Source organism: Asterias amurensis, chromosome 8, assembly GCF_032118995.1.
Source record: "Asterias amurensis chromosome 8, ASM3211899v1".
Classification (NCBI taxonomy): Eukaryota; Metazoa; Echinodermata; class Asteroidea; order Forcipulatida; family Asteriidae; genus Asterias; species Asterias amurensis.
This window is the reverse complement of record NC_092655.1, coordinates 22,434,534-22,457,586: the sequence shown is the minus strand read 5'-3', so window position 1 is coordinate 22,457,586 and position 23,053 is coordinate 22,434,534. Positions and strand designations below refer to the sequence as shown.

At 36.5% G+C, this 23,053-nt stretch overlaps 3 protein-coding genes across 3 annotated transcripts in view; all 3 read right to left on the bottom strand.

Annotated features, from left to right (window-relative positions):
• LOC139941087 (dynactin subunit 1-like) overlaps positions 1-23,053 on the bottom strand; it is a 344,631-nt gene that overhangs the window by 62,286 nt on the left and 259,292 nt on the right. The window lies entirely within an intron of this gene.
• On the bottom strand, positions 272-6,637 carry LOC139940325 (C-type lectin LmsL-like). Its single transcript, XM_071936529.1, has 4 exons — positions 6,580-6,637; positions 3,786-4,013; positions 2,200-2,385; positions 272-568 (listed from the first exon to the last, which is right to left on the bottom strand). Exons 1-4 carry the CDS (start codon positions 6,635-6,637, stop codon positions 303-305), a joined length of 738 nt encoding a protein of 245 aa, XP_071792630.1. The 3' UTR covers positions 272-302.
• On the bottom strand, positions 10,349-17,459 carry LOC139940371 (C-type lectin LmsL-like). The gene is made up of 4 exons (XM_071936588.1): positions 17,402-17,459; positions 14,603-14,830; positions 13,003-13,185; positions 10,349-10,599 (listed from the first exon to the last, which is right to left on the bottom strand). The coding sequence occupies exons 1-4, from the start codon at positions 17,457-17,459 to the stop codon at positions 10,349-10,351; spliced, it is 720 nt and encodes a 239-aa protein (XP_071792689.1).

Sequence of the window (23,053 nt, the reverse complement as noted above, 5' to 3'; positions counted from 1 at the left end):
TTCACTGAACATGATTCAACATTCGTGATAAAATACCATGAAAGTTTTGTTGCTGTTTTCTCAAAAAAAAAAAGGCACTGTGAAATTTTCACATGTGACTTTTATTGTATCTTTTTTGATAATTAATTTGCCGATAAATCAGGATAACATAGACAAAAACCCAACAATGACACATCCTTTAAGAACAACATATTAAGTTCAATGCATACAATACAATTTGTACAGTTTGTAACATTTTAAATGAAACTGGCAGGGTACATGTTAAGTGATGTACCACTAATTAATTTATTCATGAATCTAATTTACATATCCAACTCTGCGTACATAAAGCCCTTGCGCACCACAAAGCTGTCTTCATTACCAGCCTTTGAATAACCATTCAATTCACACATTTTGCGAACGCGTGTTTCTACGCCACGAGCTCCATCGCGGTCAAAGTTCACTGAAGTACAATCCGAATGAGACATGCATGCACTGCAGCATTGACTTAGGGTGTAGACTTCTATTGTTTTCAGAACATTGCCATGGAGATGGTAACCCTTGGTGATCGAGAATGTTTTGGCGGGACCTATTCAATAGAAAAACATCCTTTATTTATAAATAGATGTTTACAACTTAAAGGTTCCGAACACGTTTGGTAATTGTCAAAGACCAGTCTTCTCACTTGGTGTATCTCAACATATGCACAAAATAACAAACCTGTGAAAATTTGAACTCAATTGGTTGTCAAAATTGCGAGATAATAATGGAAGAAAAAACCACCCTTGTATCATGAAGTTGTGTGCTTTCAGACGCTTGATTTCGAGATCTCAAAATCTAATTCTGAGGTCTCGAAATCAAATTCGTGGAAAATGACTTCTTTTTTGAAAACTACGTTACTTCATAGGGAGCCATTTCTCACAATGTTTGCTACTATCAGCAGCTCTCCATTGCTTTTTACAAAGTATGTTTTTATGCTAACAATTATTTTGAGTAATTAATAGTTTCCAGTGCCTTTAATAGCAAGATATAAAGAATCGTATATATGTGTTTTTGAGATCTTCCAGGTGGGTGTGTTGTTATGCTAGGACTAGCATCTGATTAGAGTAGACACAACTATATAAGTTATCACACAAGGGGTGGATTTCACAAAGAGTTAGGACTAGTCTTATCTCGAGTTAGGACCAGTTACTCGTCCTAACTTAGGACTATCCATGCAATTTGTATATCTCCTAGGACTAGTCCTAAGTTAGGACTAGTCCTAACTCTTTGTGAAATCGACCCAAGGCCGACTGGAATACGGAAAAATATAGCACTTCTGCATCCCATATCCAATTACGAGGCCGAAGGCCGAGTTGGATAGTGGACGCAGACGCGGTATATTTTCCGTATTTCCACGAGCGCGCGTGTGATAACGTATTTATATATTCAAGCAAACTTGGCACGTGACATAGAACACACAAGATGCAGGTAGTGATATTAGCCGTGCAATATTATACAAATATTGACTGCTTCGAGTGCTATGGTTAAAACTACGACTCCCGAGGTGATCCCCGGAGCGTTCTATTTTCCCGAGGCGAAGCCGAGTAAAAATAGAACGCTACGGGGATCACCGTGTGCTAGTCTTCGGACTAGCGCATGGCAAACCGACGCACTATCACACGGCCGTCGTCTAGCAAAACTAAGACATGTCACGTGACGCGCTCTAAACCAATGAGCAGGCAGAATACTTGCAAGGGGTGTTATAAAGGTTTTTATCACCACTCCATTCTGCAAATCTGATTGGAGGATTAGCGTGTACTTGAAGATAATATAAGTTATCACACAAGCGCGAGTGGAATACGGAAAAATGTAGCGCTTCTGGACGCAGACGCGCTATATTTTCTGTATTTCCACGAGCGCGCGCGTGATAACGTATTTATCTTCAAGCAAACTTGGCGCGTGACATAGAACGCACAAGATGCAGGTAGTGAATATTAGCCGTGCAATAAAGGTTTTTATCACCACTCCATTCTGCAAATCTGATTGGAGGATTAGCGCGTACTTGAAGATAATATGTAACAATAGGCTCTAATCTACAGTTGTTCTTTTATTTGGTTTGTTCTTTGCCCATGTTTGCCTGTCGTGTGTTTTGGAGTTGTCATTTATGTTTTTTCTGTTAAAAACAAAATGAAAATGAAAAAAGAAAAAGAAAATGTGCATTGAAGTATCTGTACTTACATGAGCCCTGTTCACATATGCTTTTGAATTTTTTAGAACAAACTTTGTCGGTCAAGAATGAGCCATTTGTCCTCTTTGTATGAACATGAACACAATGTTCCTTTCCAGCATAATTGTCAGGTTGATTTGTACCCCACATAGTGGAATCCGAGGGCAGATCGCTCCAATCCAGCCATTTGAATGAACCTAAAGATGAACCCAAAGAGAAAGGTTTTCATTGTTGATGGACAGCACCATGAACAAACCTGAAACCTGTTTCAGAAAGCTTCTCAACTACTGGTAAGTGTTTATACTGATGAATGTTGTTATCAAAGGAACACGTTGCCTTGGATCGGTCGAGCTGGTCTTTGAAAAGCGTTTGTAACCGTTTGTTATAAAATACAAATGGTTAGAAAGATGTTTTAAAAGTAGAATACAATGATCCACACAAATTTGTCTCAAAATTGCATGGTTTTCCTTTTACTTTGCGAACTAACACGATCGGCCATTTATGGGAGTCAAAAATTTGACTCCCATAAATGGAAATTTGACTCCCATAAATGGCGAACCGTGTTAGTTCGCAAAGTAAAAGGAAAACCACGCAATTTCGAGTAATACTTGTGTGGATCATTATATTCTACTTTTACATTATCTTTCTAATCATATGCATTTTATAACAAATGGTTACAAACGCTTTTCAAAGACAACTCGACCGATCCAAGGCAACGTGCTCCTTTAACATCGTTTACGTTTTTTTTCCCCATTAATTTAGAGGGCTTAATGGTTTTACAATTATTTTGTAGATCAACATAAGTCCTTAATCACTGTGGATGAAGATGTATAAGTTATTATTTATCTGTAGAAGTTTCAGCCTCTATAGTCAAAAAGGTTTTGAGGAAAAAAAAAAGTGAAAATAGCGGAGCAATGTTTTCAGTAGAGTCACGTAAATCCATTGAACATGCTAAAATGATTTTCGACGCACTGCAATAAAAGTCATTCTGGTTAAATTTGTTTACTCAACTAAAAAATACAGCACCTCAACAAGTACAATTTTACGGGAAGCTTTCTACCATCAATGTCTTTAAGCTGTGTAAAATGTAATTCTAAAAATGTGAAAAAAATCTTTAATCTACGAGGCGATATGCAAGATTATGTTTTTCACAGGACTCCAGAATGACCACAACAGCCTAAAGGCCAAAAAGCAAATAATTCTTTGATTAGGTTTAGATTACAGGCACTGGACACCTTTGGTGATTGTCAAAGACCAGTCTTCTCACTTGGTGTATCTCAACATATGCATACCAAAAAACCTTGAACTCAATCAATTGGTCGCCGAAGTTGAGAGAGAATAATGGAAGAAGAAAAAAAAAAACTTGTCGCACAAGTTGTGTGCTTTCAGATGCTTGAATTTGTGACCTTAGCTGAGGTCTTGAGTTCAATTCAAATATTTATTTGAGTGAGAAATTATTTCTTTCTCAAAAACTGTGTTACTTCAGAGTGAGCCGTTTCTCACAATGTGTTACACAACAGCTCTCCATTGCTCGCTACACCAAGTAAGTTTTTATGCTAACAATTATTTTGACTAATAGTGTCCAGTGCCTTCTTACCCTCTTTTTCTAAGTCACTAGCCCCAAGCCAATGATTTTGATGAACTGCCGGATCTCGAAGCAGCTGCTGAATAAATTCAAGTTCCTCTTTTGTTTCAAGGATAGCAAGCTCCTTCCCAACGGATCTACAATAGTCACGTGCAGCACTCCAGGTTCGCTCTTCACTGATTATTGTGTAATCAGCACGGTTCAAGATAGTGGCATCATTATGACACTTAGCAAACCCACCTGTAAGAAATGCACATAATTAAAAAATGCAAATTTGTATAATAAAAAAATGTAAAAAAAAATGTAATAACTAGTTCTTATATAGGGAATTCTACAATAATAGATAGAATAGAATGGTTTATTAGCCAATGATTCAAAACAATCACAGGAATTTGAAGTATTGGACTCACATCATAACAAAAATAGTTATTCACTTTACATTAGTGCCCTCACTGATCAGCTTCCTGGGCAGTATACAGCCCTGGCCTGCCTTAGCACTCGTAAGCCTTGCAGGTACCCATTTATACCCCTGGGTGAAGAGAAGCAATAATAGTGAAGTTTCATGCGCAGGGACACAAGCGTCATGACAGGGATTCGAAACCCTCACTTCAACGACTTTAAGGAACACGTTGCTGTGGATCGGACGAGTTGGTCTATAAAAAAGCGTTTGTAACCGTTTGTTATAAAATGCATATGGTTGGAAACATAATTTAAAAGTAGAATACAATGATCCACACAAGTTTGCCTCGAAATTGCGTGGTTTTCCTTTTACTGTGCGAACTAACACGGTCGGCCATTTATGGGAGTCAAAAATTTGACTCCCATAAATGGCCGACCGTGTTAGTCGACGAGGTAAAAGGAAAACCGTGCAATTTCGAGGCATGTTTGTTTGGATCATTGTATTCTACTTTTACATCATCTTTCTACCCAAATGCATATTATAACAAACGCTTTTCAAAGACCAACTCGACCGATCCAACGCAACGTGTTCCTTTAACTGCCAGAACTTGATTTCGATACTCTAAACCGCTTGACCATGACACCTTATGAAACTATGGGTTTTAAGTAATATTCTTTGAAGAAAAGTGTACCCTGTTGTGCCAACCCTCTCCGTCAACACATATAAAAAGAAAACACCATAATTAATAAAGTAATCAAATCTTTACTTGTGGGTTGAAGTCAGATTAATCAGTCTAAAAAGTATTTCACTTAGAAGTTTTCATTGATTAAAAGACATAAACATAAACACAAAAGCAATGAATCAATTGACATGTAAATTGTCAAGGGTCTCACAGACAAGAAAAGTTGACCTTAAGAACTTGAAGTTAAAGGCACTGGACACCTTTGGTAATTGTCAAAGCCCAGTTAGATGTATCCCATCATAATTCATAATATAACAAATCTGTGAACTTTTGGACTCAATTGGTCATCGAAGTTGCAAGAGAATAATTAAAGAAAAACACCATTGTTGCAAAGAATTGTGTGCTTTCAGATGCCTAATAAAAGGCTTCAGTCTTTTAAAAATTATCTGAGTAAGAAATTACCCGTTTCTCGAAAACTACTTGAGAGGGAGCCGTTTCTCATAACGTTTTATATTTCAACAGCTCTCTTCTGCTCGTTTCTAAGTAAATTATTTTCAGTCATTAGTGTCTAGGCCTTTAAATATGAAACATAAATTTACATGTAGGCCTACATTGTTTTCTTTCCTAGAAAGTTTTTTTACGACTTGTTTTTACGAGGTTGTGCTCATTCCATCTATCTTTAAATTATCATATCATACAACTTTTTATAGGGTTTGTAGTTTAGTGTTAGTTGTTGTTGACATGTCTTGAAGGCAGTGGACACTATTGGTAATGACTCAAAATAATTATTAGCATAAAAACTAACTTGGTAAAGAGCAACGGGGAGCTGTTGATAGTATAAAACATTATGAGAAACGGCCCCCTCTGAAGTAACAAAGTTTTATCAAAGAAGTAAGTTTCCTCAAATTTAATTTTGAGACCTCTGAATAAGGGTGTTTATCTCCCAACTTCAACGACCAAATGAGTTCAAATTTTCACACAGGCTTGTTATTTTATGCATATTTTGAGATACACCAAGTGAGAAGACTGGGGTCGATTTCACAAAGAGTTAGGACAGGTCTTGTCTCGAGTTAGGATGACCTAACTTAGGATTAATCTTAAGGTCTGCATGATACAGTGCAGGGTGGGGACTCGTCCTAAGTCCTAAGATTAGTCTTAAAGGCAGTGGACACTATTGGTAATTGTCAAAGACTAGCCTTTACAGTTGGTGTATCTCAACATATGCATAAAATAACTAACCTGTGAAAATTTGAGCTCAATCGGTCATCGAAGTTGCGAGATAATAATGACAGAAAAAACACCCTTGTCACACAAAGTTGTGTGCGTTTAGATGGTTGATTTCGATACCTCAATTTCTAAATCCGAGGTCTCGAAATCAAATTCGTGGAAAATTACTTCTTTCTCAAATACTATGGCACTTCAGAGGGAGCCGTTTCTCACAATGTTGTATACCATCAACCTCTCCCCATTACTCGTCACCAAGAAAGGTTTTATGCTAATAATTATTTTGAGTAATTACCAATAGTGTCCACTGCCTTTAAGTTAGGAAGAGCTTTGTGAAATTGACGGCTGGTCTTTGACAATTACCAATAGTGTCCAGTGTCTTTAAGGCTGAACCTCGACAAGCCCTGCTTTTTCGAAACATGCCTGTGCATTATCCAAGTCATTATATCCTCTTAATTTTAATGTTGAAATAAGTTAAGGAAATTGAATTGAATACTCACTCTGAATAAAAGCCAATTTCCAAACCAGGCTCCAAGTTAAAATCCTAGCGTAAAACATTGCGTTTGATGGTCAGTTCTTCAATCAATAGACAGAGACATTGCTAATGCCTCAAATTTGATGAGACACTGCGAGTTGATTTAAAAAAAAATTCATCAAACCAACAGTGGGTGGTGTTTTGATCTCGGTTTAGTGTTGATTGGGCTCAATGGAAAACCATGGTAACAATCAACAGATAAAAGAAATCATTACACATCAATACCCTGAAGGCCACTGTAAATATGCACAGAAACGATCCAGAAAAAAACCCTACCTTGTGGCACTAAAGACGCTAAGAACCAGTTGTTAAAAAAATGCTTCAATCTGAAATGCCATAAAAAAGCATAAATAACTGGTTCAACACATCAAATAGCCCCTCCCCCTTGCCCCCAACCCCCATGCCACCCCAAAAAGTGCTTGACTCCTCCCCCTCCACTAGGTAAACATATCTGGATAAGCCACCGATGGCAATTTAAAATAAAGCCACTTCAGAGAAAATTGATACTGCATTAAAGGAACACGTTGCCTTGGATCGGACGAGTTGGTCTAAGCAAAAGCGTTTGTAACCGTTTTGAATATAATGCATAGGGTTGGAAGAATGTCTAACAAGTAGAATACATTAATCCACACAAGTTTGCCTCGAAATTGCGTGGTTTTCCTTCTACTGTGCGAACTAACACGAACGGCCATTTATGGGAGTCAAAATTTTGACCCCCATAAAAGGCCGACGTGTTAGTCGACGAGGTAAAAGGAAAACCACGCAATTTCGAGGAATGTTTGTGTGAATCATTGTATTCTACTTTTGCAACATCTTTCTACCCATATGCATTTAAAAACAAACGGTTAAAAACGCTTTTCAAAGACCAACTCGACCGATCCAAGGCAACGTGTTCCTTTAACTGCATCACTTAGCACTCATTTAATACCCATTTTCACGCTTGGATAGGCTACCCACACGGTTTTTTTTTTCCGTGTGGAAACTTAGAAGATGATGTATCTTGACGTTGTTAATTAACTTTTTATCTTGTTTTAATTCATATCTACTCGACCTTAAAATGAGGTTGACAAAACAATTTCACACACAATGAATTCATTGAGATGACTCTGTTCAATTATGACATACTCAAATAAGCACGTTTGATAGTTTATTCACAAGTTAAAGGGAATGTACAGTTTGGTAATTGTCAAAGACCAGTCTTCTTACTTGGTGTATCCCAACATAAGCCTAAAATAACAAACCTGTGAAAAGTTGAGCTAATTTGGTCATCCAAGTTGCGAGAAAATGATGAAAGAAAAACACCCTTGTTGGACCAATTTGTGTGCTTTCAGATAGGAATAAAAGACTTCTGGCTAGAAGTCTTTTATTATTTACGTGAGAAATTACCTGCTTTTCAAAATCTATGCTACTTCAGAGGGAGCCGTTTCTCACAGTATTTTATACTATCAACGGCTCTCCGGTGCTCATTTACCAAGTCAGTTTTTAAGTTAATATTTATTTAGTTTTGAGTAATTACCAAACATGTACCTCCCCTTTAAAGGTACAATATATATGTTTTTCATCTTACAATGTCTTATACTGCATCCAATCATTATTTTATAGTACGATCATTATTATATGTTTGTAAAAACATAAAATTACAACTTAACTTTCATCTGTTGGCCTTGAAGTATTCAATTTTGAAAGACAAAACAATAGCAATAATATATATTTAAAAAAAAAAACCAGAAACATTCTTATGCGAGTTGTTTGTATAATGAAGATGCATACAGAAACATATCAAAATGAATGGAATTTGATTAGTGTTGTAGCCCTGGTGGGCGGTTCTGGGAAGGCCTGCCCAGGACTCAAAACAAAATAATCACATTGTGTCACCCAGCACAGATTTCCCCTAGAATAAATCAAAATATTGTCCACTGTGAATCGATCTGAGACACAGAAAATGATAAGGAGATGTCACAGAGAATGAACACATTAAAAAAGCCTGCCTGATGAAGCTTGCACTTAGTTAAACATGAGTAAGTTTGTTGATTCGCTTGCCCTTGGTGGACCTTATTGCCCACAACTAAAATTGGTCTAGCTACCTTTGTCATGAAATATAATTATTAGTATCTAAATTTATTTAACAGAGATATTCCTTTTGGTAAAAATTTGTGAAAAAAGGGTGGCAGGATATTATGGAAATATTTGCAAAACATCTTGCCGGACTGTAAGTTTCAAGAATTTGATTTTACATCTAAATAAAACAAGATTTGTTACTGTTAAGTTGATTGAAACGGGAAGTGTTTCTCAAAAAGTTTGATACTATTGAAAGCTGCTGTAGGCTTTAACCAAAAGTTTTAATGCCATCGTTTTTAAAAGGGATTACCAAATGTATACATTCCCTTTAAAAGGGTAAAAGAAGGTGTTTTTGTTTGATTCAACGTAGTCGTACTCATTGAAGTCTGGAAAATCAAACAAAACGTGTTTAGTACATGTAGATAGTTTGTTAGCATGCAACACACATTATGAAATGGCAATTCGGACATGGCATTTTCCTTTTGAAATGGCAATTCAGACATGGCATTTTCCTTTTTGATAGATGTTAGTTTTGCATCAGGGAGAAAGAATAAATTTAACCTAACACCCGTGTGCATTAGGCTCTGTATACTCCAAACTTTCCTGAGGGAAATTACCGAGTATACAGTGCGTAATACACATCGGTGTTAGGGTAAGACAAATTGGTATTTTCCTTTTTTTGAGAGAATGAAAGTTAGTCAAATCTTGCCTTATGCTTTTGGGTATTTTGCTACAAGTCACTTGTAGCAGCTTTTTTCTGTGAAGAGTTTTTTTCTTTGCAGCTGGTACCTTGTATATTCGTTTTAATGAAAGATAAATTCAATTCAAAATAAACAAATGATTGTTGGACAAAGATCAACTTAAACATTTTAGTCAGATCCTAGAACATCATCATTTGCAGTATCTATTATCATAAAGTGTCTATTTCTATTGAACTTGACAGGCATTTTCAATTGTTATCTATAAATAATGCCTATGTAACATTTTTAGGACAAAAAACACAATGTCCACAGATTTACACTTACACAGTTTGAAGATAATGATAGTAGAAAGCTTCCCTGAAAATACTACGTGCTGAGGTGCTGTAGTTTTTGGGAAATGAGTAAAAAATGTCATGAAAATAATTTTTGTCTCATGAGACGAAAATTATTTTAATCATTTACAAATGTATTTTCATGACATTGTTTTACTAATTTCTCAAAAACTACAGCACCTCAGTAAGTAAGATTTGAAGGGAAGCTTTCCACTATCATTATTTTCAAACCCTGTAAGTTTAATGTAAATCTATGGACATTTTGAAAAAGTACCAAAATCCTTTAAAGGGATTGTATGCGTTTTGTAATAGAAACCCACTGTCTGTTTCAACCCTATAAGCCTTTTTGAGGTATGGTTTTTAAGAAATGAGTAAAACAAGTCACGAAAATAATCAAAACTACAGCACCTCCGCAAGAAATATTTGTCGGTAAGCTTTCTACTATCTTTATCTTAAATTTAAACGGTTTAAGTTAAATGTAAATCTGTGAACTTTGTGCTACAAAAAGTAGCCAAATCCTTGAAGAACAACAAACAAAATTCAATGCATACAATTTGTACAGTTTGTAAAATTTTGAAGGAAACCGACTGGGTAAAATAATGTTAAGTGATGTACTATTAATTAATTTATTCATGAATCTAATTTACATATCCAACTCTGCATATGTAAATCCTTCACTCTCGACAAAGCTCTCTTCATTACCAGCCTTGGAATAACCATTTAATTCACACATTTTGCGAACGCCAGATCCACGGAGGTCAAAGTTCACTGACTTACAGTTCAAATGAGACATGCATGCACTGCAGCATCGAGTCAGGGTAGAGACAGCCATTGTTTCCATGACATTGCCGTTGAGATGGTAACCCTTTGTGATCGAGAATGTTTTGGCGGGACCTATTCAATAGAAAAAAAATCCTTAGTTACGCTGGGATCGCTATTTAAAGTAGGACTTAAAGGCAAAGTCTACATTTGGTTTTTGGAACCGTTCGTTTGTACTAAAATTCCTGTATAAATGAATGTTTACAATGAAACTAACATGTGAAAATTTCATTTCAAAAGGTAGTTGCCTTTTTTAAATATCGTCGAAAATCTGCAGCGGTTATTCTGCAGCTTGTAGATGCTTGTAGATGCCTGAAAAGGGCTTTCGATCAGGTCTGAAGTCATTTTCAGATTCATTTATTTCAGGAAGAAATTACAATTCTCAAAAAATACACTATAGACCATTGACGTCATCCACCCGCCATTTTAGAGGAAAAACGGTGACGAAACAATCGAAACGCACAGATTTGTACGCGCGGCGCACAGTTTTGGCCAATGAACAACCTCCTTTTGACCTCTAGGTGAGGGCGCCCTACTGAAATGACGTCATGTGCATAAGGTCTATAGGCCCCACATGCGTTTTTGTATCACATCACGTGATTGGTTCTCGACCAATAAAACTTCACAATTTGTTACCGAGGTACAACAATGCCTTTTGTATAAAGCAATGATTTATGGACACACCACAGCAGTGTCACATACGCCATTGGCCAGTAATTGTCTGGTACAATGACTTGCTTAGTCATAAAATACAGCTTACATTTTAATTCCTCAGACTATAGAGACAGTTGCTATGTCAAATGGTTCGGGCAAGCCTTTGATTAGCAACCTCCAGGGCCCAATTTCATAGAGCTGCTAAGCACGAAAACTTGCTTAGCATTAAATTTATTCCTTGATAAAAACAGGAATATCAACCAAATTTCCATTCGTTGCATATTGCTTGTTACTTGTATTCAGCTGTTGTTTGCTTATCCTGAAAATCCTGAGGAAATTTGGTTGGTAATCCTGCTTTTGTCAAAGAAGAAATTTCATGCTAAGTAAATTGTTGTGTAAGCAGCTCTATGAAATTGGGCCCTGATGAGCAGACCCTGTGCCATTGTGCCATAAACATCCACTCAGAACTTAGGTAACTAAGCAAAAGCTTGCCACTAAATATGTGACATAGCAACGATAGTCTGAGGAAGACATAGCAACTGTCTCGATAATCTGAGGAATTCAAATTTTATTGGTAACTACTGATCAAGCACGTAATTTTACCAGAATGTGTTGCATGTCGTGTCGTGCAATCCGAAATGGTTACAGACTATTAATTTATCATCCTCGTACACGCAACGGACGTCTGGGTACTGCACGCCGTGTGCTAGTCTGTCGGACTAGCGCACGGCGCCATGTGCTAGTCTTCGGACTAGCGCATGGCAAACCGACGGCCGTCGTGTAGCAAAACTAAGACATGTCATTTGACGCGCTCTAAACCAATGAGCAAGGGGTGTTATAAAGGTTTTTATCACCACTCCATTCTGCAAATCTGATTGGAGGATTAGCGTGTACTTGAAGATAATATAAGTTATCACACAAGCGCGAGTGGAATACGGAAAAATATAGCGCTTCTGGACGCAGACGCGCTATATTTTCTGTATTTCCACGAGCGCGCGTGTGATAACGTATTTATCTTAAAGCAAACTTGGCGCGTGACATAGAACGCACAAGATGCAGGTAGTGAATATTAGCCGTGCAATAATATACAAATATTGACTGCTTCGAGTGCTATGGTTAAAACTATGACTCCCGAGGTGATCCATGGAGCGTTCTATTTTCCCGAGGCGAAGCCGAGGGAAAATAGAACGCTCCGGGGATCACCAAGGGAGTCATAGTTTTTAACCATTGCACGAGTAAAAGCAGTCAATATTTGTTTTATAACACCCCAAACATTTCTAAAACCTGTATTATTATTATTAAGTTACAGACCTGAATGCTACAATCCACGGACGACGCGAACACAGATTGCAAACACTTTTACCTACTGTGTTGCATGTAGTGTCGGACAATCCGAAATGGTTACAGACTATTAATTTATCATCCTCGTACACGCAACGGACGTCTGGGTACTGCACGCCGTGTGCTAGTCTGTCGGACTAGCGCATGGCAAACCGACGCTCTATCACACGGCCGTCATCTAGCAAAACTAAGACATGTCATGTGACGCGCTCTAAACCAATGAGCAGGCACAATACTTGCAAGGGGTGTTATAAAGGTTTTTATCACCACTCCATTCTGCAAATCTGATTGGAGGATTAGCGCGTACTTGAAGATAATATGTAACAATAGGCTCTAATCTACAGTTGTTCTTTTATTTGGTTTGTTCTTTGCCCATGTTTGCCTGTCGTGTGTTTTGGAGTTGTCATTTATGTTTTTTCTGTTAAAAACAAAATGAAAATGAAAAAAGAAAAAGAAAATGTGCATTGAAGTATCTGTACTTACATGAGCCCTGTTCACATATGCTTTTGACTTTACTAGAACAATCTTTGTCGTTCAAGAATGGGCCATTTGTCCTCTTTGTTACACGAACACAATGTTCCTTTCCAGCATAATTATCGGGTTGATCTGTACCCCACATAGTGGAATCCGAGGGCAGATCGCTCCCATCCAGCCATTTGAATGAACCTAAAGATGAACCCCAAGAGAAAGGTTTTCATTGTTGATGGACAGCACCATGAACAAACCTGAAACCTGTTTCAGACAACTTCTCAATTACTGGTAAATGTTTATACTGATGATCAAATGAATATTGTTATCGTTAAAGAAACACATTGCCTTGGATCGGTCGAGCTGGTCTTTGAAAAGCGTTTGTAAGCGTTTGTTATAAAATACACATGGTTAGAAAGATGTTTTAAAAGTAGAATACAATAATCCACACAAATTTGCCTCAAAATTGCATGGTTTTCCTTTTACTTTGCGAACTAACACGGTCGGCCATTTATGGGAGTAAAACATTTTTTGACTCTCATAAATGGAAATTTGACTCCCATAAATGGCGGACCGTGTTAGTCGACAAGGTAAAAGGAAAACCACGCAATTTCGAGTAATACTTGTGTGGATCATTATATTCTACTTTTAAAATATCTTTCTAATCATATGCATTTTATAACAAATGGTTACAAACGCTTTTCAAAGACCAACTCGACCGATCCAAGGCAACGTGCTCCTTTAACATCGTTTACGTTTTTTTTCCCCATTAATTTAGAGGGCTTAATGGTTTTACAATTATTTTGTAGATCAACATAAGTCCTTAATCACTGTGGATGAAGATGTATAAGTTATTATTTATCTGTAGAAGTTTCAGCCTCTATAGTCAAAAAGGTTTTGAGGAAAAAAAAAAGGTGAAAATAGCGGAGCAATGTTTTCAGTAGAGTCACGTAAATCCATTGAACATGCTAAAATGATTTTCGACGCACTGCAATAAAAGTCATTCTGGTTAAATTTGTTTACTCAACTAAAAAATACAGCACCTCAACAAGTACAATTTTACGGGAAGCTTTCTACCATCAATGTCTTTAAGCTGTGTAAAATGTAATTCTAAAAATGTGAAAAAAATCTTTAATCTACGAGGCGATATGCAAGATTATGTTTTTCACAGGACTCCAGAATGACCACAACAGCCTAAAGGCCAAAAAGCAAATAATTCTTTGATTAGGTTTAGATTACAGGCACTGGACACCTTTGGTGATTGTCAAAGACCAGTCTTCTCACTTGGTGTATCTCAACATATGCATACCAAAAAACCTTGAACTCAATCAATTGGTCGCCGAAGTTGAGAGAGAATAATGGAAGAAGAAAAAAAAAAACCTTGTCGCACAAGTTGTGTGCTTTCAGATGCTTGAATTTGTGACCTTAGCTGAGGTCTTGAGTTCAATTCAAATATTTATTTGAGTGAGAAATTATTTCTTTCTCAAAAACTGTGTTACTTCAGAGTGAGCCGTTTCTCACAATGTGTTACACAACAGCTCTCCATTGCTCGCTACACCAAGTAAGTTTTTATGCTAACAATTATTTTGACCAATAGTGTCCAGTGCCTTCTTACCCTCTTTTTCTAAGTCACTAGCCCCAAGCCAATGATTTTGATGAACTGCCGGATCTCGAAGCAGCTGCTGAATAAATTCAAGTTCCTCTTTTGTTTCAAGGATAGCAAGCTCCTTCCCAACGGATCTACAATAGTCACGTGCAGCACTCCAGGTTCGCTCTTCACTGATTATTGTGTAATCAGCACGGTTCAAGATAGTGGCATCATTATGACACTTTGCAAACCCACCTGTAAGAAATGCACATAATTAAAATATGCAAATTTGTATAATAAAAAAATGTAAAAAAAAATGTAATAACTAGTTTTATATAGGGAATTCTACAATAATAGAATAGAATGGTTTATTAGCCAATGATTCAAAACAATCACAGGAATTTGAAGTATTGGACTCACATCATAACAAAAATAGTTATTCACTTTACATTAGTGCCCTCACTGATCAGCTTCCTGGGCAGTATACAGCCCTGGCCTGCCTTAGCACTCGTAAAGCCTTGCAGGTACCCATTTATACCCCTGGGTGAAGAGAAGCAATAATAGTGAAGTTTCATGCGCAGGGACACAAGCGTCACGACAGGGATTCGAAACCCTCACTTCAACGACTTTAAGGAACACGTTGCCGTGGATCGGACGAGTTGGTCTATAAAAAAGCGTTTGTAACCGTTTGTTATAAAATGCATATGGTTGGAAAGATAATTTAAAAGTAGAATACAATGATCCACACAAGTTTGCCTCGAAATTGCGTGGTTTTCCATTTACTGTGCGAACTAACATGGTCGGCCATTTATGGGAGTCAAAAATTTGATTCCCATAAATGGCCGACCGTGTTAGTCGACGAGGTAAAAGGAAAACCGTGCAATTTCGAGGCATGTTTGTTTGGATCATTGTATTCTACTTTTACATCATCTTTCTACCCATATGCATATTATAACAAACGCTTTTCAAAGACCAACTCGACCGATCCAAGGGAACGTGTTCCTTTAACTGCCAGAACTTGATTTCGATACTCTAAACCGCTTGACCATGACACCTTATGAAACTATGGGTTTATTATATTCTTTGAAGAAATATATAAATAGTAAAATTCTTTGAAGAAAAGTGTACCCTGTTGTGCCAACCCTCTCCGTCAACACATATTAAAAAAAACACCGTAATTAATAAAGTAATCAAATCTTTACTTGTGGGTTGAAGTCAGATTAATCAGTCTAAAAAGTATTTCACTTAGAAGTTTTCATTGATTAAAAGACATAAACACAAAAGCAATGAATCAATTGACATGTAAAATGTCAAGGGTCTCACAGACCAGAAAAGTTGACCTTAAGAAGTTAAAGTTAAAGGCACTGAACACCTTTGGTAATTGTCAAAGCCCAGTTAGATGTATCCCAACATAATTCATAATATAACAAATCTGTGAGCTTTCGGACTCAATTGGTCATCGAAGTTGCAGGAGAATAATTAAAGAAAAACACCATTGTTGCAAAACATTATGTGCTTTCAGATGCCTAATAAAAGGCTTCAGTCTTTTAATAATTATCTGAGTAAGAAATTACCCGTTTCTCGAAAACTACTTGAGAGGGAGCCGTTTCTCATAACGTTTTATATTTCAACAGCTCTCTTCTGCTCGTTTCTAAGTAAATTATTTTCAGTCATTAGTGTCTAGTGCCTTTTAATATGAAACATAAATTTACATGTAGGCCTACATTGTTTTCTTTCCAAGAGTTTTTTTTACGACTTTTTTTTTTTTTTTTTTTTACGAGGTTGTGCTAATTCCATCTTTCTTTAAATTACCATATCATACAACTTTTTATAGGGTTTGTAGTTTAGTGTTAGTTGTTGTTGACATGTCTTGAAGGCACTGGACACTATTGGTAATGACTCAAAATAATTAAAACTTGGTAATGAGCAACGGGGAGAGGTTGATAGTATAAAACATTATGAGAAACGGCCCCCTCTGAAGTAACAAAGTTTTGTCAAAGAAGTAAGTTTCCTCAAACTTAATTTTGAGACCTCTGAATAAGGGTGTTTATCTCACAACTTCGTTGACCAATTGAGTTCAAATTTTCATACAGGCTTGTTATTTTATGCATATTTTGAGATACACCAAGTGAGAAGACTGGGGTCGATTTCACAAAGAGTTAGGACTCGTCTTGTCTCGAGTTAGGATGACCTAACTTAGGATTAATCTTAAGGTCTGCATGCTACCAGTGCAGGGTGGGGACTCGTCCCAAGTCCTAAGATTAGTCTTAAAGGCGGTGGACACTATTGGTAATTGTCAAAGACTAGCCTTCACAGTTGGTGTATCTCAACATATGCATAAAATAACTAACCTGTGTAAATTTGAGCTCAATCGGTCATCGAAGTTGCGAGATAATAATGACAGAAAAAACACCCTTGTCAAACAAAGTTGTGTGCGTTTAGATGGTTGATTTCGAGACCTCAATTTCTAAATCTGAGGTCTCGAAATCAAATTCGTGGAAAATTACTTCTTTCTCAAATACTATGGCACTTCAGAGGGAGCCGTTTCTCACAATGTTTTATACCATCAACCTCTCCCCATTACTCGTCACCAAGAAAGGTTTTATGCTAATAATTATTTTGAGTAATTACCAATAGTGTCCACTGCCTTTAAGTTAGGAAGAGCTTTGTGAAATTGACGGCTGGTCTTTGACAATTACCAATAGTGTCCAGTGTCTTTAAGGCTGAACCTCGACAAGCCCTGCTTTTTCGAAACATGCCTGTGCATTATCCAAGTAATTGTATCCTCTTAATTTTAATTTTAAGGAAATTGAATTGAATACTCACTCTGAATAAAAGCCAATTTCCAAACCAGGCTCCAAGTTAAAATCCTAGCGTAAAACATTGCGTTTGATGGTCAGTTCTTCATTCATAGACAGAGAAATTGCTAATGGCTCAAATTTGATGAGACACTGCGAGTTGATTATAAAAAAATGTCATCAAACCAACAGTGGGTAGTGTTTTGATCTCGGTTTAGTGTTGATTGGGCTCAATGGAAAACCATAGTAACAGTTAACAGATTAAACAATTTCATTACACATCAATACCCTGAAAGCCACTGTAAATATGCACAGAAACAATCCAGAAAAAAGCATAAATAACTGGTTCAACACATCAAATAGCTCCTCTCTTGCCCCAACCCCCATGCCACCCCAAAAAGTGCTTGACTCCTCCCCTCCACTGGGTAAACATATCTGGATAAGCCACTGATGGCAATTTAAAATAAAGACACTTCAGAGAAAATTGATACTGCATTAACTGCATCACTTAGCACTCATTTAATACCCATTTTCACGCTTGGATAGGCTACCCACACGGTTTTTATTTTCCTGTGGAAACTTAGAAGATGATGTATCTTGACGTTGTTAATTAACTTTTTATCTTGTTTTAATTCATATCTACTCGACCTTAAAATGAGGATGACAAAACAATTTCACACACAATGAATTCATTGAGATGACTCTGTTCAATTATGCCATACTCAAATAAGCACATTTGATAGTTTATTCACAAGTTAAAGGGAATGTACAGTTTGGTAATTGTCAAAGACCAGTCTTCTTACTTGGTGTATCCCAACATAAGCCTAAAATAACAAACCTGTGAAAATTTGAGCTAAATTGGTCATCCAAGTTGCGAGAAAATGATGAAAGAAAAACACCCTTGTTGGACCAATTTGTGTGCTTTCAGATAGGAATAAAAGACTTCTGGCTAGAAGTCTTTTATTATTTACGTGAGAAATTACCTCTTTTTCAAAATCTATGCTACTTCAGAGGGAGCCGTTTCTCACAGTATTTTATACTATCAACGGCTCTCCGATGCTCATTACCAAGTCAGTTTTTAAGTTAATATTTATTTAGTTTTGAGTAATTACCGAACATGTACCTCCCCTTTAAAGGTACAATATATATGTTTTTCATCTTACAATGTCTTATACTGCATCCAATCATTATTTTATAGTACTATCATTATTATATGTTTGTAAAAACATAAAATTACAACTTAACTTTCATCTGTTGGCCTTGAAGTATTCAATTTTGAAAGACAAAACAATAGCAATAATATATATTAAAAAAAAACCAGAAACATTCTTATGCGAGTTGTTTGTATAATGAAGATGCATACAGAAACATATCAAAATGAATGGAATTTGATCAGTGTTGTAGCCCTGGTGGGCGGTTCTGGGAAGGCCTGCCCAGGACTCAAAACAAAATAATCACATTGTGTCACCCAGCACAGATTTCCCCTATAGAATAAATCAAAATATTGTCCACTGTGAATTGATCTGAGACACAGAAAATGATAAGGAGATGTCACAGAGAATGAACACATTAAAAAAGCCTGCCTGATGAAGCTTGCACTTAGTTAAACATGAGTAAGTTTGTTGATTCGCTTGCCCTTGGTGGACCTTATTGCCCGCAACTAAAACTGGTCTAGCTACCTTTGTCATGAAATATAATTATTAGTATCTAAATTTATTTAACAGAGATATTCCTTTTGGTAAAAATTTGTGAAAAAAGGGTGGCAGGATATTATGGAAATATTTGCAAAACATCTTGCCGGACTGTAAGTTTCAAGAATTTGATTTTACATCTAAATAAAACAAGATTTGTTACTGTTAAGTTGATTGAAACGGGAAGTGTTTCTCAAAAAGTTTGATACTATTGAAAGCTGCTGTAGGCTTTAACCAAAAGTTTTAATGCCATCGTTTTTAAAAGGGATTACCAAATGTATACATTCCCTTTAAAAGGGTAAAAGAAGGTGTTTTTGTTTGATTCAACGTAGTCGTACTCATTGAAGTCTGGAAAATCAAACAAAACGTGTTTAGTACATGTAGATAGTTTGTTAGCATGCAACACACATTATGAAATGGCAATTCGGACATGGCATTTTCCTTTTGAAATGGCAATTCAGACATGGCATTTTCCTTTTTGATAGATGTTAGTTTTGCATCAGGGAGAAAGAATAAATTTAACCTAACACCCGTGTGCATTAGGCTCTGTATACTCCAAACTTTCCTGAGGGAAATTACCGAGTATACAGTGCGTAATACACATCGGTGTTAGGGTAAGACAAATTGGTATTTTCCTTTTTTTGAGAGAATGAAAGTTAGTCAAATCTTGCCTTATGCTTTTGGGTATTTTGCTACAAGTCACTTGTAGCAGCTTTTTTCTGTGAAGAGTTTTTTTCTTTGCAGCTGGTACCTTGTATATTCGTTTTAATGAAAGATAAATTCAATTCAAAATAAACAAATGATTGTTGGACAAAGATCAACTTAAACATTTTAGTCAGATCCTAGAACATCATCATTTGCAGTATCTATTATCATAAAGTGTCTATTTCTATTGAACTTGACAGGCATTTTCAATTGTTATCTATAAATAATGCCTATGTAACATTTTTAGGACAAAAAACACAATGTCCACAGATTTACACTTACACAGTTTGAAGATAATGATAGTAGAAAGCTTCCCTGAAAATACTACGTGCTGAGGTGCTGTAGTTTTTGGGAAATGAGTAAAACAATGTCATGAAAATAATTTTTGTCTCATGAGACGAAAATTATTTTAATCATTTACAAATGTATTTTCATGACATTGTTTTACTCATTTCTCAAAAACTACAGCACCTCAGTAAGTAAGATTTGAAGGGAAGCTTTCCACTATCATTATTTTCAAACCCTGTATGTTTAATGTAAATCTATGGACATTTCGAAAAAGTACCAAAATCCTTTAAAGGGATTGTATGCGTTTTGTAATAGAAACCCACTATTTCAACCCTATAAGCCTTTTTGAGGTATGGTTTTTAAGAAATGAGTAAAACAAGTCACGAAAATAATCAAAACTGCAGCACCTCCGCAAGAAATATTTGTCGGTAAGCTTTCTACTATCTTTATCTTAAATTTAAACGGTTTAAGTTAAATGTAAATCTGTGAACTTTGTGCTACAAAAAGTAGCCTAATCCTTGAAGAACAACAAACAAAATTCAATGCATACAATTTGTACAGTTTGTAAAATTTTGAAGGAAACCGACTGGGTAAAATAATGTTAAGTGATGTACTATTAATTAATTTATTCATGAATCTAATTTACATATCCAACTCTGCATATGTAAATCCTTCACTCTCGACAAAGCTCTCTTCATTACCAGCCTTGGAATAACCATTTAATTCACACATTTTGCGAACGCCAGATCCACGGAGGTCAAAGTTCACTGACTTACAGTTCAAATGAGACATGCATGCACTGCAGCATCGAGTCAGGGTAGAGACAGCCATTGTTTCCATGACATTGCCATTGAGATGGTAACCCTTTGTGATCGAGAATGTTTTGGCGGGATCTATTCAATAGAAAAAAATCCTTAGTTACGCTGGGATCGCTATTTAAAGTAGGACTTAAAGGCAAAGTCTACATTTGGTTTTTGGAACCGTTCGTTTGTACTAAAATTCCTGTATAAATGAATGTTTACAATGAAACTAACATGTGAAAATTTCATTTCAAAAGGTAGTTGCCTTTTTTAAATATCGTCGAAAATCTGCAGCGGTTATTCTGCAGCTTGTAGATGCTTGTAGATGCCTGAAAGGGGCTTTCGATCAGGTCTGAAGTCATTTTCAGATTCATTTATTTCAGGAAGAAATTACAATTCTCAAAAAATACACTATAGACCATTGACGTCATCCACCCGCCATTTTAGAGGAAAAACGGTGACGAAACAATCGAAACGCACAGATTTGTACGCGCGGCGCACAGTTTTGGCCAATGAACAACCTCCTTTTGACCTCTAGGTGAGGGCGCCCTACTGAAATGACGTCATGTGCATAAGGTCTATAGGCCCCACATGCGTTTTTGTATCACATCACGTGATTGGTTCTCGACCAATAAAACTTCACAATTTGTTACCGAGGTACAACAATGCCTTTTGTATAAAGCAATGATTTATGGACACACCACAGCAGTGTCACATACGCCATTGGCCAGTTAGATTTTAATAATGTCTGGCACAATGACTTGCTTAGTCATAAAATACAGCTTACAATTTAATTCCTCAGACTATAGAGACAGTTGCTGTGTCAAATAGTTCGGGCAAGCCTTTGATTAGCAACCTCCAGGGCCCAATTTCATAGAGCTGCCAAGCACGAAAACTTGCTTAGCATTAAATTTATTCCTTGATAAAAACAGGAATATCAACCAAATTTCCATTCGTTGCATATTGCTTGTTACTTGTATTCAGCTGTTGTTTGCTTATCCTGAAAATCCTGAGGAAATTTGGTTGGTAATCCTGCTTTTGTCAAAGAAGAAATTTCATGCTAAGCAAATTGTTGTGTTAGCAGCTCTATGAAATTGGGCCCTGATGAGCAGACCCTGTGCCATTGTGCCATAAACATCCACTCAGAACTTAGGTAACTAAGCAAAAGCTTGCCACTAAATATGTGACATAGCAACGATAGTCTGAGGAAGACATAGCAACTGTCTCGATAGTCTGAGGAATTCAAATTTTATTGGTAACTACTGATCAAGCACGTAATTTTACCAGACAATATTCAAATCTAACAGGCAAATATGGCTAATATAAATATCAATTATCACTAGGATAAAAATGTGCACTGAAGTATCTGTACTTACATGAACTATTTTCACATATGCTTCTGGATTTACTTGAACAATCAATGTCGTTCAAAAAGAAGTCATATATTACATACGCATGAACACAATCTTCCACTCCTTGACCGTTGCTTGGTTCACCTGTATGCCACATAGTGGAATCCGAAGGCAGAACGCTCCCATCCAGCCATTTAAATGAACCTAAAGGTGAGAAGAAGAAAAACATTAAAAAGGTTCAGTTAGATTTTCATGGTTGATGGACAGCACCATGAACAAATCTGAAAACTTTTTCAGAAAGCTTTTCAACTCATATTCATAAACACCCAGGACAGTTTATCCATTCTGATTGGCCTAGAGGGCATCACATGGCCATGTTTAGACGTGTGATATAAACACAGTATGGAGTGTTTAAACATAGGCGTAATGCGAAAGCTTTATGCTTACTGTTATTTTACGCACAACGCACTCATATACGGTACTCAATGTAAAAACTTTTAGCATGCGCGCATATGCATCAATACAATTTTTACCCTTCGCAAAACGAACCCAGATAACGTGAGAGAAACCTTCTGAATTGTTTAATAGACTCTTTCCAACGCTTTTTATCAGAAGGCCATTTATGGGGGGAAAAAGAGTCTTTTGTTCTCTTAGTGAATGTTTATACTGATGATCACATGCTTTAACTGTAAATATCTTACTTTTTTAAAACTCATACAATTCAGAGGGTTAAAAGAAAAGGTGACCCACATATAGTTTTCAACAAACTCTTCTCGTGCTTTCTCATTGTTTTGCTAATACTAAACATGATTAATATAAACATTTAAAGGCACTGGACACTATT